Raw genomic sequence first — 15,983 nt, 5'->3', positions numbered from 1 at the left:
TGTTTATCTATTTTCTATATAGTAGTGTGTATCTGTTAATCCCAGACTCCTAATTTAAATCTCCTCCCACTTTCCCCTTTGGTAACCATAAGTGTGTTTTCTAGGTCTGTGAGTCTATTTCTGTTTTGTAAATAAGTTCATTTGTATCAAACACTTTTTAGATTTCTTTATGTAGATAATAAACTCTAAAGAAACACATCAATTAGTGTAAATTATTGTATGTACCATGTTAGGTTCAAAATTAATGATGCATATAATATTATATCTCTCAAAAAAACTGAATTTTGCAAATGCTGAAATTGTATTATGTTCAGAAACACAGGTCTTATAATTACTTCTTATATGTCCCTCATCAGTGTCAACACTCAACAAGTGTGACATTCATTTGACTTTGAATGTTTAAATGATCACTGACTATAATGACTGCATAAAAATACACCACTTAAGACACATATATAGATGTTCTATAATTATAGATTATAAGTCCTCTTATACAACGACTACATTTTGCCAGGTAGTTAATTATTATTCCCTTGCTCTAAACTTTTTGGTATTCCCAAACTTCCATAAACTTATGGACCTCCTTAATTTTAAAGTGCTTTCACATGTTATTTCCTTTCCTCAAAGCTTTCAAAACTGATGACCCCTCATGCCGCAGGATCCAAGAATAGTGCCACCTGAATTTTTAAAAAGAATTAAATTGCCAGTTTAATTTTAATGCTATATATAATTTACTTAAGTCTAGTTCTCTGAAAATCAGTAATTCACGTGTAATTAGTATAAGTGGTAACCTGGGTAAGAAAAATGTTAGAACAGCCCATTCCTAACAATTTTACATAAATAATTTTCTATAATACGAACTCTTTTCTTCTACATACAGTGTAAAACTCTTATTCAATAAATTCAGAATATCTCTGTGTGACTTAAGTCACTCGTTTACGTAACAAAAATTTGTTAAGAGCCTATGCTAGATGTTGTGGGAAGGACTCTTAAGACAGGGTCTCTACTATAACCTTAGAAACTAGCTGAGAACAGAAGACATCTGAGCATGAAAAAAACTACTGACTTTAAGTATGCTTGAAAATAAAATAACATCCCTCATTCATTCTTTTAGTGAATGCAGTGGGGTGATAACAGTGGGAAATGTGGTTAAATACACCTTAGAAAAGGTGAATAGTGACTACAGAAGTCAGAAAAGCAACATACCTAATTTAGCCATCTTTTCAGGGTGTTTTCTATTCTGAAAAGAATAAACTTTATTCCCACCATGTGTAGCAGAGCCGTTTTTCAAGGATTCTGAAAGAAAAATGCAACATACATTTAGGAAAAATGGGTGAGGTTAATTAACAGGAAAAAAAAAGACAGAATTTTAATAAAAACTTAGGATTTGTACCCCTCACTGTCTTGCACAAATGTTTAACAATACATATTTATAAATAAGATATTAAAAATACACAGAAACTATGATACTGTTTACATAAATTTTAAAACACAGAAAACATGTTATTCACAGATACACAACAATATATAAACAAACACAACAACAATAAAAAGCCCACTAAAAAACACTCCAGACTAGAGGGATATGCATTCAGTTCATGATAGAAGTTGCCCGAGGAGGGAGGACAAAAGGGACTTTATTAGTTATGCTTCTTTCTTTTTTTTTTATAAATTTATTTATTTCATTTATTTTATTTTTGGCTGCGTTGGGTCTTCACTGCTGCATGCAGGCTTTCTCTAGTTGTGGCGAGCGGGGGCTACTCTTCGTTGTGGTGCGCGGGCTTCTCATTGCAGTGGCTTTTCTTGTTGCGGAGCATGTGCTCTAGGAGTGCGGGCTCAGTATTTGTGGCTCGTGGGCTCCAGAGCACAGGCTCAGTAGTTGTGGCGCATGGGCTTAGTTGCTTCACGGCATGTGGGATCTTCCCGGACCAGGGCTCGAACCCATGTCCCCTGCATTGGCAGGCGGATTCTTAACCACTGCACAACCAGGGAAGCCCTGAGGTTGAGATTTAAACAGTTGTTATATGATAGAAGTTCTCTTACTCTCAACTAAGACCCTGACTTAATTTCATTCTTTAATTCTCCCTTTAAGTAACAACTGCTACCTACAACATACCGGACACTCATGGCTAGTAGTCTACTTGCTATCACAGTGATTCTCAAAATGTAGTCTGTTATGGAGTGGCGGGTAGGGTGTCTCTGAGGCCCCTGAGGCTGAAACTGTTTCATAGTAACACTAAGACAAGATCTGACTTTCTGACCCTCAATCATGAGTGTATGTTGAGGTAATCCAGAAACTACATGATGTGTGGTGATGTCACCACCCTGTCAGCTAATGGAATGCATGAAAAGATGTGAAAATCCAGCTGTTTTCTATTAAGTCAGACATTAAAGAGATTTGCAAAAATATAAAACTATGCCCTCTTCAATAATTTTTTGAAATAGATATTTTCATCAAAATACATGTAATTTATGTTAACATGTAATGGGTTTATTATTGTGCCAAACTTTTTCTTTTAATTTTTTTGGCTGCACTGGGTCTTCATTGCTGCCAGCGGGCTTTCTGTAGTTGCGGTGAGCAGAGGCTACTCTTCGCTGCAGTGCGCAGTTTTCTCATTGTGGTGGCTTCTCTTTGCAGCAGAGCATGGGCTCTAGGCATGTGGGCTTCAGCAGTTGCAGCACGTGGGCCCAGTAGTTAGGGCACACAGGCCCTAGAGCGTGTGGGCTTCCGTAGTTGTGGCATGCAGGCTCAGTAGTTGCGGCTTGTGGGCTCTAGAGCACAGGCTCAGCAGTTACGACGCACGGGCTTAGTTAACCCGTGGCATGTGGGATCTTCCCAGACGAGGGATCAAACCCGCGGCCCCTGCACTGGCAGGCAGATTCTTAACCACTGTGATGCCAGGAAGTCCCCAAACCTTTAATGAGTTTATTAAAGTGCCAAACTTTTCCAAAGTCAGTGTTTGCTCCCTTTATTGCTTAAGAGTTCCCATTGGTGTGTATATGCACGAACACTTGGTATTACCTAAACTCCTTAGTCTTTGCCAATCTAGTGGGTACAAAATGAATCTCATGGGGAAAGGCATTTTAATTTTCTTTCCCTAGTCACTAATGAAGCTTAACACCATTTTAAGGGTTTCTTATTTCCAAAGAAGAAATATGTTCTCTATCCTGTGTTTTGTCTTTTCACTTCTTGATAATGTCATTTGATGAAGAGAAGTACTGGATTTTTAAAAAACAGACTTTATTTTTTAGAGCAGTTTTAGGTTCACAACCAACTCAAGTGGAAGGTACAGAGATTTCCCATGTATCTCCTGCCCTACATATCCACAGCCTCCCCCCATTATCAGTATCTCACACCAAATGGTACATTCGTAAAAAAACAAACAAAATGAATAAATAATTAAAATTAAAAAACAAAAACAAAAAAAACAGAGTGGTACATTTGTTAGAATCGATGAAACTCTGTTGACACTTCATTATCACCCAGAGTCCATAGTTTACATTACGGTTTACTCTTGCTATTGTACATTCTATAGGTTTTGACAGAAGTATGATGACATGTATCCATCATTATAGTATCATACAGAATGGATTCACTGCCTTAAAAATTCTCTGTACTCCATCTATTCATCCCTTCCTTATCCCTGACCCTTGGCAACCAATGTCTTCGTTTACTGTCTGTATAGTTTTGCCTTTTCCAGAATGTCAACAGAGTTGGAATCATACAGTATGTAGCCTTTTCAGATTGACTTCTTTCATTTAGCAATATGCATTTAAGGCACCTCCATGTCTTTTCATAGATTGATAACGTATTATTTTTTTTAGCATTGAATAATATCCCACTGCATGGATGTATCAGTTTATTTATCCTTGGTTGACTTCTTGGTTGCTTCTAAGCCTTGGCAATTATGAACAAAGCTGCTACAAACATCTGTGTGTGCAGGTTTTTGGGTGGACAAAAGAGTTCAACTCATTTGAGTAAATATGAAGGAACACAACTGCTAGGTCACATGGTAAGAATACGTTTAGTTTGTAATAAACTGCCAAACTGTCTTCCAAGGAGCTGTACCATTTTGCATTCCAACTAGTAGTAAATGGGTCCCTCTTACTCCACATCTCTGCCAGCATTTGGTGTTCTCAATATTTTGGATTTTGGCCATTCTTTTTTTAAGATTTTTTTTTTCACGTAGACCACTTTTTTTAGTCTTTATTGAATTTGTTACAACATTGCTTCTGTTTTCTGTTTTGGTTTTCTGGCTGTGAGCCATGTGGGATCTTAGCTCCCCGACCAGGGATTGAACCTGTACCCCCCACATTGGAAGGTGAAGTCTTAGCCACTAGACCACCAGGGAAGTCCTGGATTTTGGCCATTCTAACAGAGGTGTAGTGGTATCCTACTGTTGTCTGAATTTGCAATTCCTTAATGACATATAATGTTGAACATCTTTTCATATGCTTATCTGCCATCTGGGTATCTTTGGTGAAATGTCCAGGTCCTTTGCCCATTTTTTAATCAGGTTGTTCATTTTCTTATTGTTGAGTTCTAAGAGCTCTTTGTATATTTTGGGTAACAGTTCTTTAATAGATATGTCTTTTGCTATATTTTCTCCTAGCTGTGGTTTGTCTTTGAGAAGTTCTCAATTTTAATTAATTTGTCAATCTTTTCTTTTGATTACACATTTTTAAAGAAATTCTTCTATAATTAAGACCAAAGCCATATTCTCCTATATTTTCTTGTAAAAGCATTTATAATTTGCTTTTCATGTGTAAATCTTTAATTAAGGTAATTAAGTTGATTATGATGGCAGTTAGGAATCCAATTTCTTTTTTTTCTTTTTTTTTTTTGCAGTACGCGGGCCTCTCACTGTTGTGGCCTCTCCCATTGTGGAGCAAGGCTCCGGACGTGCAGGCTCAGTGACCATGGCTCACGGGCCTAGCCGCTCCGCGGCATGTGGGATCTTTGTGGACCGGCGTGTCCCCTGCATCGGCAGGTGGACTCCCAACCACTGCGCCACCAGGGAAGCCCCCAATTTCTTTTTTCATAAGGATACTCAATTGTTCCAACACCATTTATTGACCAGTTCATCCTTAGCCTAGTGATCTCCAATGCTACCTCTATCATATATCTATAATATGTACATATGGATAAGTCTGTTTATGGAGAACTTGTTACTGTAATTATGTAAATTAAATGTTTGGCACACAGACAAAATATGAATAAAAAATAAAAGTAGTTTCTATGTAAACTAAATTAAATGCTTTAGAAAGATGATAAAAGTTATTAACTAAAACAACTGATTTCAAATTAGGTATGGATGAGAAACCATAAAAGATTTAAGAAAAAAATTGAAAAACATAAAAGCACACTATGGTCAGACTGCATCAAAGTGTCTTTAAATGATCAATCTAATGCAAGGAAATAAAACTTGAAATCCTAGATAATACATTATGGATATGCTATCTAAAAAAACCCAAAACCAAAACTGAAAGGTGCTGCTGTTCTTCAACCAGCTGACTGGCAAATATATATTTAAAGAAAAGACAATTATACATAAATATCTACATATGTTTATATGTAAAACAAAATGTGTAGAGTATATAATTATTTTTATGATTTCATTGTTCTGATATTTTGATAAATTGACCAATTAACAATGGCTCTAATCACACTGGCCAACAGGGATTTAGTATAATATATAAATAAAACTTTTTAAGTTTTAAAATTACTCAAAATAGACAATACCAAAGTAACTATGAACATACAATTCACAGAAGTTAAAATGGCTAATAAAGAAAAAATGTTTAATGCTGATGAGGGATCTTAATACTAGTTGATATAATCTTCCTAGAAAGTAAGTTAGCAATATGTAAGCCTTATAAAGTTCATATACTTTTTTTTAAATTAAGTTCATATACTTTTACCAGTAATTCTATTTGAGGAATCTCTGATAAAAAAAATAAGACATCTGAACAAAGATTTATGTTCAAGGGTAATCACTACTGCATTAGTTACAATAATAAAAACTTAGAAATAATTCAGAAGTCTAACAGGGGAAACTATGTATTATTTATAGGTTAGAATATATTATTATTCAGTTATTAGAGGTTTTTTTGTTCAGAGAATAATCTCTAAGAATTTAACAATATGTTAAATTTAGAAAGAAATAACACTACTACTTCACATGCATTGGGATGGCTATTATTAAAAAAAAAAAAACAGAAAACAACATGTGTTGGTGAGAATGTGGAGAAACTGGAACCCTTGTGCATTGTTGGTGGAAATGCAAAATGATGTAGTTGCTATGGAAAACAGTATGGTGGTTCCTCAAAAAAATTAAAAATAGAATTACCATATGATCCAGCAATTCCACTTCTGGGAATATTCCCAAAAGAATTCAAATCAAGATCTCACAGAGATATTTGTACACCCATGTTCTAGTAGCATTATTACATTGTACAGCAAAGTGAATCAGCTATACATATACATATAGCCCCTCTTTTTTGGATTTCCTTCCCATTTAGGTCACCACAGAGCACTGAGTAGAGTTCCATCTGCTATACAGTATGCTCTCATTAGTTATCTATTTTATACATAGTATCAATAGTGTATATATGTCAATCTCAATCTCCCAATTCATCCCATCCCCCCCACTTTCCCCCTTGGTATCCACGTTTGTTCTCTACATCTGTGTCTCTATTTCTGCTTTGCAAATAAGATCATCCTAGTAGCATTATTCACAATAGCCAAAAGGCTGAAGCAAGCCAAATGTCCATCACCCAATAAATAGATAAACAAAATGTGGTATATACATACAATGCAATATTACTCAGCCTTGAAAAGGAAGGAAACTCAAAAAAAAAAAAAAAAAAGGAAGGAAACTGACACTTGCTAAACATGTATGAACCTTGAGGACATTATGCTAAGTGAAATAAGGCAAACACAAAAAGACAAATAGTGTACAATTCCACTTATATGAGGTACCTAGAGCAGTCAAATTCATAGAGTCAAAGGAAGTAGAATGGTGGCTTCCAGGGGCTGGGGGGAGGGGGGACTGGGCAGTTGCTTAATTAAGTACAGAATTTCAGTGTTGTAAGATGAAAAGAGTTCTAGAGATCGGTTGTAAAATAATGTGAATATACTTAATACTGAACTATATACTTAAAAATGGTTAAGATGGTAAATTGTATATTAATGTATATCTTACCACAATATTTTTTACAATTTTAAAAAATAGATTTTTAATTTAACCACAATTAAAAATCTGACATCATCCTTAAGTTCAAAAATGGAACTCTGAATAAGGCTAAATTAAAAATACTATGCTCTAGAGCCCACGAGCCACAACTACTGAAGCCCGCATGCCTAGAGCCCGTGCTCCGTAAAAAGAGAAGCCACCGCAATGACAAGCCCGCGCACCACAAGGAAGAGTAGCCCCTGCTCGCCGCAACTAGAGAAAGCCCGCACACAGCAACGAAGACCCAACGCAGCCAAAAATAAATAAATAAACAAATAAAATTTAAAAAATACTATGGATGGACCACATATTTGTCTCAGAATTTTCTAACAGCCAACTTATAATCAATTAAAGAATTATTCTGTTCATAAAATTAAAAAACAAATCGTTTAAGAGAAGCATCAATAAGGCAAATTGCTCTTGAGGACACCTGTCTGATTGTTTGGGGGAGATCTTTCAGAAAACATTCTGTTTAATGCCTGAGACCACCTAGCACCTCCATGCAATGATTTTTCACCAGAGTGGATGGATTAATAGAATATAAGAGTTATGCCAGGTATGTCAAGATATGTGTTGCTTATAAGAAGCAGCTTATACTTCAATAGTAAGTAAAGGGATTGATTAATAAAGTATTTAAAGGTCCTTGTTGAAAAGTTTTTTCCTTTTAAATATTCCTTAAGATTCTTTGTGAAATGTCTGTGTTTTAAAAGTAATGCTTATCAGGACTTCCCTGGTGTTCCAGTGGTTAAGATTCAGTGCTTCCACTGCAGGGGACACAGGTTCGATCCCCGGTTGGAGAACTAAGTAAGATGTGTGGCCAAAAAAAAAAAAAAAAATCCTTACTACCTTCTGTTTGTAATTAAGTATTAGGCAGAAGCTTATTGTTCAGTATCTCAAATAAAGTTAAGCAAGATGGTAAAAGATGTCACCTTTTCTTCCCTAAAGGAAACATTAAAAGAAAACTAAGAAAACTCTCCTTCCTACACCTTATCTGAAACACCACTCTCCACCCCTATACACATTTTCGCAAAGAAGAAAAAACAAAGCAAAACAGGAAAAGTCACGTTTGCAAGACTTAACTGTAAGTTACGGGCTCCTCTGTCGTACATGCCCATAGCCAAATAAATGAACAGCCCCATTTCCTGTACTCAGACAAACTTATGTGTGTGCATGTATATGCAGACAGATACACAACAAACTGTCAACAGGTCCATGTTCTTTTTTTTAATTAATTAATTTATTTATTTTTGGCTGCATTGGGCCTTCGTTGCTGCACGTGGGCTTTCTCTAGTTGCGGCGAGCAGGGGCTACTCCTCCTTGCAGTGAGTGGGCTTCTCACTGTTGTGGCTTCTCTTGTTGCAGAGCACGGGCTCTAGGCACGCGGGCTTCAGTAGTTGTGGTGCACGGGCTCAGTAGTTGTGGCTCGCGGGCTCTAGAGCGCAGGCTCAGTAGTTGTGGCGCACGGGTTTAGCTGCTCCACGGCATGTGGGATCTTCCTGGATCGGGCTCAAACCCGTGTCCCCTGCATTAGCAGGCAGATTCTTTTTTTTTCAGTTTACTTTTTTTTTTGATGGAGTATAATTGCTTTACAATGTTGTGTCAGTTTCTGCTGTACAACGAAGTGGATCAGCTCTATGTATACATATATCCCCTCCCTCTTGGACCTCCCTCCCACCCCCATGCCCCCAATCCCACCCATCTAGGTCATCACAGAGCACTGAGCTGAGTCCCTGTGCTATACAGCAGGTTCCCACTAACTATCTATTTTATGCGTGGTAGTGTATATATGTCAATCCTAATCTCCCAATTCATCCCACCCTCCCCTTCCCCTCTATGTCTACATGTCCGTTCTCTACGTCTGCATCTCTATTCCTGCCCTGCAAATAGGTTCATCTGTACCATTTTTCTAGATTCCACATATATGCGTTACTATACGATATTTGTTTTTCTCTTTCTGACTTACTTCACTCTGTATGACAGACTCTATGAACTTTTAAGAGATCACAGGTTAAACAACCACAAAAACAGCTTGGCCTTATCCAGTAAAGTTGAAGATACCCATATCTTATGACCCTGAAATTCCACTACTTGGGATATATTCCAGAAAAACTAGTACATATGTATATCAGGATAGATGTATATTCATAGCAACATTGTTCCTGATAGCTAAATGGCAGGCGGATTCTTAACCACTGCGCCACCAGGTAAGTCCCAGGTCCATGTTCTTAAAGCATGCATTCTCAACAGGAATAATACTGCTCCTGATGCAACGGAAATGGCTCTTGGTGGGAGGAGGGGGAGTGTGGAAAACATCTTAGATATTGCAATGGTCTGTTGCCCTCCAAAGAATCTTAGTACATAAGAGATATACAGCATATATGTAGTATTAAATTTCATGGGTGGGGGGTGATAAGGAGAAAAAGTCTAGAAAGGTTCCTTAGGGGATAATAATTTTTAAAAGCTTGAGAAATACAGCTTTAAAGCAAAGTTCCCCAACCAGTGTGCAGAAATTAAAGACATGGGTTACAGGTGTGCTGAGTATTGATCCTCTCAGGCCTCTGAGGATGCAGTCAGGGCCTGCAGAGGGGGTGGGAACAGGGGTCAGAAGCCCAAGGCATTTATCCCTGGTCTGGAGCATTTTCCTCTTTTCTTGTTTCTTTCTTTTTCTTTGGCTGCACCAGGGATTGAACCTGGACCACAGCAGTAAAAGCACCAAGTCCTAACAACTGAACCGCCAGGGAAATCCCAAATTTTCCTCTTTATTTCAGTGTGCCTCCAAATATCATTTGCTGTGGGTGCTGTTACAAGAAAGCACTGAGTTTCTACTACAGATACATATTACCATTACAATAAGAAACTATTTTAAAAAAACACTTAGAAAAAATATTGTTTTCAATCTGTTCTTAGGTCTAACACAATAGTCAAGAATCCAAAGTTCTATTCAGAATATGCCCTAAGGGCTTCCCTGGTAGTGCCCGTGGTTAAGAATCCACCTGCCAATGCAGGGGACATGGGTTCGAGCCTTGGTCCAGGAAGATCCCACATGCCGCGGAGCAACTAAGCCCGTGCGCCACAACTACTGAGCCTGCGAGCCACAACTACTGAGCCCACATGCCACAACTACTGAAGCCCACACACCTATAGCCCATGCTCCGCAACAAGAGAAGCCACCACAATGAGAAGCCCGCGCACGGCAACATAGAGTAGCCCCCGCTCGCCACAACTAGAGAAAGCCTGCGTGCAGCAACGAAGACCCAACACAACCAAAAATAATAAATAAATAAACAAACAAACAAATAAATAAATAAATAACAAGAATATGCCCTGCCCAGTAAGCCTACTGAGGGACAATGGTTGTTTTTTATATCATATCATTTAACACTGGGAACAAATCCAGAAGCAGTATCACTCAAGAGGTGACAAAAAGGTTGGGAGTAGTCACAGTGGCCATTTATAAGTCAAATATCAGAGAGTAAAAGACATGTACATGAGGGAGACAGGTGGCAGAGAGAACAGAACTGATGCACAGAGAAGACTTGAGGGAGACCGGGAGATACGTGAAAGCAAAGTCCCTCATTTCGTAACATGCTCCCAGCTCCAATGCCCCTAGTGCCCAACAATACTGATTTTGTTCCTTGATCTTTATTTTTTTAAGTCAACTTAAGTAGGTCTATGCTCCTTGCACCCTGATATAAATCTGTGCTCTTTGAGCCCTAAGTTAAGTAAATTATAATTCAAGACTAAGATTTTTTAAGCACTGTCTGGCAGGAATCTGGCTTAGGTGTAAAAAAACATAACACCAGCATACCTAGGTTGGAACACATTACTTCTTGGAATCTTCCTTCTAACTATTTTTGTAAAGAATATCAAGTTAATAATAAAGTGACTTGCTTTATGAAATTATTTCAAATTAGTTAAAAGTATAGATATCTTTAAAAAACAACTTTAGAGTGCTTGGTCTGTAGACTATCTTTCTAAAAATATTTAAGCACCAGACTGGTTTTTAAAAAAAAAAGAACTATGTATAGATTAAAAAACGTACAGTAGAAACTCAGTGCTTCCTACCTTTCCAACTATAGAGAAAAAATCTGAAGCAATGCTCTTCTTCTTTTTTTTAAAAATTATTTTATTTTATTTATTTATTTTTGGCTGTGTTGGATCTTCACTGCTGGGCACGGGCTTTCTCTAGTTGCAGTGAGTAGGGGCTAGTCTTGGTTGCGGTGCGCAGGCTTCTCATTGTGGTGGCTTCTCTTGTTGTGGAGCATGGGCTCTAGGTGCACGGGCTCAGTAGTTGTGGCTCATGGGCTCTAGAGCGCAGGCTCAGTAGTTGTGGCGCATGGGCTTAGTTGCTCCACAGCATGTGGGATCTTCCTGGACCAGGGCTCGAACCCGTGTCCCCTGCATTGGCAGGTGGATTCTTAACCACTGCGCCACCAGGGAAGCCCTAAAGTAATGCTCTTCTGATGAGAAATTATAGCACACCACATAAAAAGTTTTGGAGGTGGATGATGGTGATGGTAGCACAACATTATAAATGTATTTAATATAACTGGACTGTACACTTAAAAATGGTAAAGATGGTAAATTTTATGTTATGGGTATCTTACAATTTAAAAAATTGGGAAAGGGACTTCCCTGGTGGTCCACTGGGTAAGACTGTGTGCTCCCAGTGCAGGGGGCCCGGGTTCGATCCCTAGTCAGGGAACTAGATCCCACATGCCACAACTAAGAGTCCACATGCTACAACCAAGAAGTCTGCATGCTGCAACTAAGAGCGCACATGCCACAACGAAGATCCTGCAGGCCACAACTAAGACCTCGTGCAGCCAAAATAAATTAAAAAAAAAAAAAAATTGTAGCACAATGTTGCCTAACCTACCAGACTACTTTTATGTATCCTGCAAAGCAATTTCAGCCACTCACAGAAATATGAGCGTACACTCCCAACTCCAACAATGACCACCCCCCTCACTCCACAAATACCTTGAACATGGTGTCCTAATACTTCCACATAGTTCTGATCTTTTAAAACTTCTTGGTCATCTTCCTCCAAATCATATTCTGGCTTCTTTATTATTTTTTTTGTGTTGACCAAAAGCTGGGCCCTCTCCTTTTTTATTTTAGCTCCTATAAGAACATCCAAAGAATCAGAACATGACAGGTATAAGTTCTTTCTAAACACTACAGTTAAATAAATAAACTACACTATAATATTGTCATTACTTAAAAGCTGGAAAAAAATTCAGTGTTTGCTCTTTGATTCAGGTACAGATCTCTCTTCCAAAGTTTATAAGTTAAAAAAACAAAACCTTTAAATTATATATTTTGGGGGGTCAAAATGACTATACATTTTAATTACAATGGGTGGTTATCACTTACCACCACTACTGAGCACTTCACATTAGATGAGGCTTTATTATTTTTAATTTTCAATACATTTTGAATGGATTAAACTAAAAATTAAGGTTTATTTGCAGTCTTACTAGATCAAATATTCTGTGCTGTATTTTCAACATAGAAGATTAAATTATTTTTAAAAGTGAAATAATACATAACCATTATATAAGCATCCCTTCAATTGTATAATCATTCAGTACCTCCTTCTCTATCAAGAATGTGATTAAGAACATCATCATCTCCCACAAACTGAACCTCCAGCATCTTGTCTTCCTTTGATTCCAGCTTGCTCATCATTGCCAACCTAAACAAAAGCAATAAAGCACTCAGAAGTGATGAAAAATTCATATCAACAGCCAAATAAACATTCACATAATGAATACATGTATTTGCATAAAAGTTTTAAAAGTCTTTATGTATGAAAAAATACATTATCATTATTGTATCAATATTGTGTTTTTGATAATAAGTAACTCAATTCTTTATCTGAAAAATGGAAGAGAGGAAGAAGTGACTGAGATTAGGAAAAAGCCAAATCCAATCAAAGCAACTAAAATATAGTGACAAGAAAATAATTCTGCCTGTAAAGAAAGCTCTAACCAATATACAGATTAACAACATTATTAGAAAGGGAGTGGTTAATACATGAGAGTTTAGAAAAGGGCCAGCCAAACAAAGAATAATGGTTTGGTGGATTGTCATATCTGTTCACTAAAAAGATATAGTCCACTGGGGGAAGTCTGTGTGCTTCACTTGGTGTACCAAGACTGGATCAAATAATTTCCAAGCATCTCCCTTTACTATTAAACTGCATGCTCACCAAACAACTTGACAATCATGGATATGGCTTTCTAGGTATCCTGGTAACTAAAGAGTAAGCATGAATCTTTCCAGTACTTTAGAGTCAGTTCTTCACTGAACAAATTTCGGATTTGGCAAGCAAAAGTTTGATCAACTCTGGCTCCGCTGACAAAATTTAGTTTCAGAACTTATAATGCTAATGCCTGAAACAAATAAACGATTCCAACTAGTTGTCAGCTAATCAGTTTACTCAAAAAATGAATTTTTTTCTCTCTTCTCTCTCTCATAAATCCTATTTATGCCTTTTCCCCTGACAAGAGGATCTACAGATTGAGTCCCCCATGAGTCAGTTATCTGCATGCAGATAACTTACTAAATGTTGCCAAGTTTTCTTCTGTAACTAGCACACTTAAATGATTTGTCTCAGTTTTCATTTACCTTTAAAGGTACTACATATTCTGCAGCTGGGAAATTCAAGTAGAGTCACCTGTAATTGGAAAAAGAACTCAGTCGGGCCAGCTAACAGGAAAACGAAAGCAACCAAAGAAGTTCATGAGTTTTAACAAACAAGATGAGTAGATAAAGGCAGATCTTAGAAAGCCAAAGTTGTTATGATGGCACAGTAAAGGGCAAAATGACCATTACCATTTTGGCCAGGGAGCCTTAGAGACTGAGAAGATCTAACTTGTGGGGGCAAGTAGGTGGAGGGAGGCCAAAATGTGAGCACTTACTATGTGCTAGACACTCTTCTCAATATTCTATATGTATTCTCATTTAATCCTCACAACAATTCCATTAGGTTTATACTTTGTGTACAAAGATTATACTTCATCTATAATTTATATGGCCACTGCCAGTAGAACATATCCATTTGGACCAACCTTCTAGTCATGAAGGTTGCTTCTTATTATGGGGAACTGGGTGTATTAGAGAAGAAGTTTAATGCATCTATGTGACATTTATACAAAATTAAAAAACACAATTTCTTTCTATCTGTATAAAATAAAGTTTTTTAAGGGGCTGTTTGTCAGGCACTGTGTTAGGCACTTTTATGTATACCAGATCAATAAATCCTCAGATTCTCTGAGATGGTTAAAATGTATTTAATTCCCCCAATTTACAGATGAGTAAACTGAGGTTAAAGATTAAATTACTCACTCAAATTCACACAATTAGAAAGTGTGTTAGGGCTGAAACCCAAGTTTGACTAATTCCAAAGACCCTGATCATTTTATTAAATGACACACTTCTCCTGCCATTAAACACAAATCTGTTATCCTAAATGCTTGTCTTGACCTCTGGAACCTATTCATAATATGTTTAGTCATTCTCCCACACAGTGGTTCAAATATCCAAGAACTTCTACAGTTCCTCTAGGTTTCTAGTTCATTAGGTTAAACATCACTAGTTCTATCAAGCACTAGTTCTAAGAGCAGCATAGGCTACATTATTTAAACCTATATACTGCTGTGTTCTACAAAGGATTTGAAGCAATGACAGTAAGCAGTGCAATACAACAAATGATGAACTATACACACTAATAGGAAATCTGGATGAGGGAAAATATAAAGAAAGGCAGAAAATAAAATCATACAAAGAATTTGGGCTCTTAGCTTCCTGGCAATCAAAAGGAGTAAAGGTCAGTTACATTACCTCTTATTAGCAAAAGTTTAGTAGTCCCTTCGGGGGAAAAAAGAAGATTTTCAAGGAAAATTTAAAAACAAATATTGTAGACAACTTAATATTGACCTAGGCAATTTCCGTATGGTATTTTATGTAAGAATTGTCTGGACAGAGGCAGCCTAACTTAGTCTTGTTTGTAGCCAAATGCATTTATACGTAATTTCCTTTTCTAGATTTTAAGGCATCTTATTATACAGTACAGAATCAAAAAACTGAAATTTCTACAAAAACCTTGAAAGAAACCTTTCCTTCCTTCTTCTCCAACATTTTCTGAAAACAAAAACAAAACAACCCCAGTACAATCGCATAATAAAATGAAAATATTTAGTGACCACTTACTCTTCAATGCACTGTCTTGGTGTTTACTTTTAAGTAGACTCTTTTCAAGGAGTTAACAGGGTAATACAGCAGCACCAAATGAGCGTTAACACAATACACTCTCCCCTTTGAGAGCAAATAAAAGATTTGCTAAAATTAAAAAATAATCCTTTAAAAAAAGAAGGTGGTATAGTTTAGTGGCTATGCACCAATTTTAATATCAGATAAACCTGGGTTCCGATCTTAACTCCACACTTACAACTGTGTGACTTTGGACAAAGTTGTGACGATTAAATGAAACTATGTGCTTGGCCTATGAAAATGCTAACTAGGTTCTTTACTACGGGTATTTTTACTTTAAATTTCAACTTAACCATGCAGATCTCTTGTACAACTCCATATCCTAACTAATGTCTGACGAAATAAAATTCATATTTTATGGCAAGACGATTTAAACATATTTAAACATAAACATAAAATTTTTCTTTGCCTACCTGGGCCTCCTCCCTCCACTTTAGTGTGTATTGCGCATCTGCATTAACCAGACCT

At 37.0% G+C, this 15,983-nt stretch overlaps 1 protein-coding gene across 3 annotated transcripts in view; it reads right to left on the bottom strand.

Moving 5' to 3' along the window:
- Window positions 1–15,983, bottom strand: part of ORC2 (origin recognition complex subunit 2) — a 50,442-nt gene that overhangs the window by 33,191 nt on the left and 1,268 nt on the right. The window contains exons 1-5 of one of the 3 annotated variants that reach the window (XM_060106908.1): window positions 15,456–15,475; window positions 13,872–13,920; window positions 12,833–12,936; window positions 12,219–12,362; window positions 1,207–1,296 (exon numbers count right to left, since the gene is read on the bottom strand). In XM_060106908.1, the coding sequence (XP_059962891.1) occupies window positions 1,207–1,296; window positions 12,219–12,362; window positions 12,833–12,929 (331 nt within the window). In that variant the 5' untranslated portion in view covers window positions 12,930–12,936; window positions 13,872–13,920; window positions 15,456–15,475. Of the gene's footprint in view, window positions 1–1,206; window positions 1,297–12,218; window positions 12,363–12,832; window positions 12,937–13,871; window positions 13,921–15,455; window positions 15,476–15,983 lie in introns of those variants that run through there. The other 2 variants (XM_060106907.1, XM_060106909.1) reach the window with 2 other exon arrangements.

The sequence above is a fragment of the Mesoplodon densirostris genome, chromosome 8, assembly GCF_025265405.1.
Source record: "Mesoplodon densirostris isolate mMesDen1 chromosome 8, mMesDen1 primary haplotype, whole genome shotgun sequence".
In the NCBI taxonomy this organism is placed as follows: Eukaryota; Metazoa; Chordata; class Mammalia; order Artiodactyla; family Ziphiidae; genus Mesoplodon; species Mesoplodon densirostris.
This window is presented reverse-complemented; position numbering and strand designations above follow the sequence as displayed.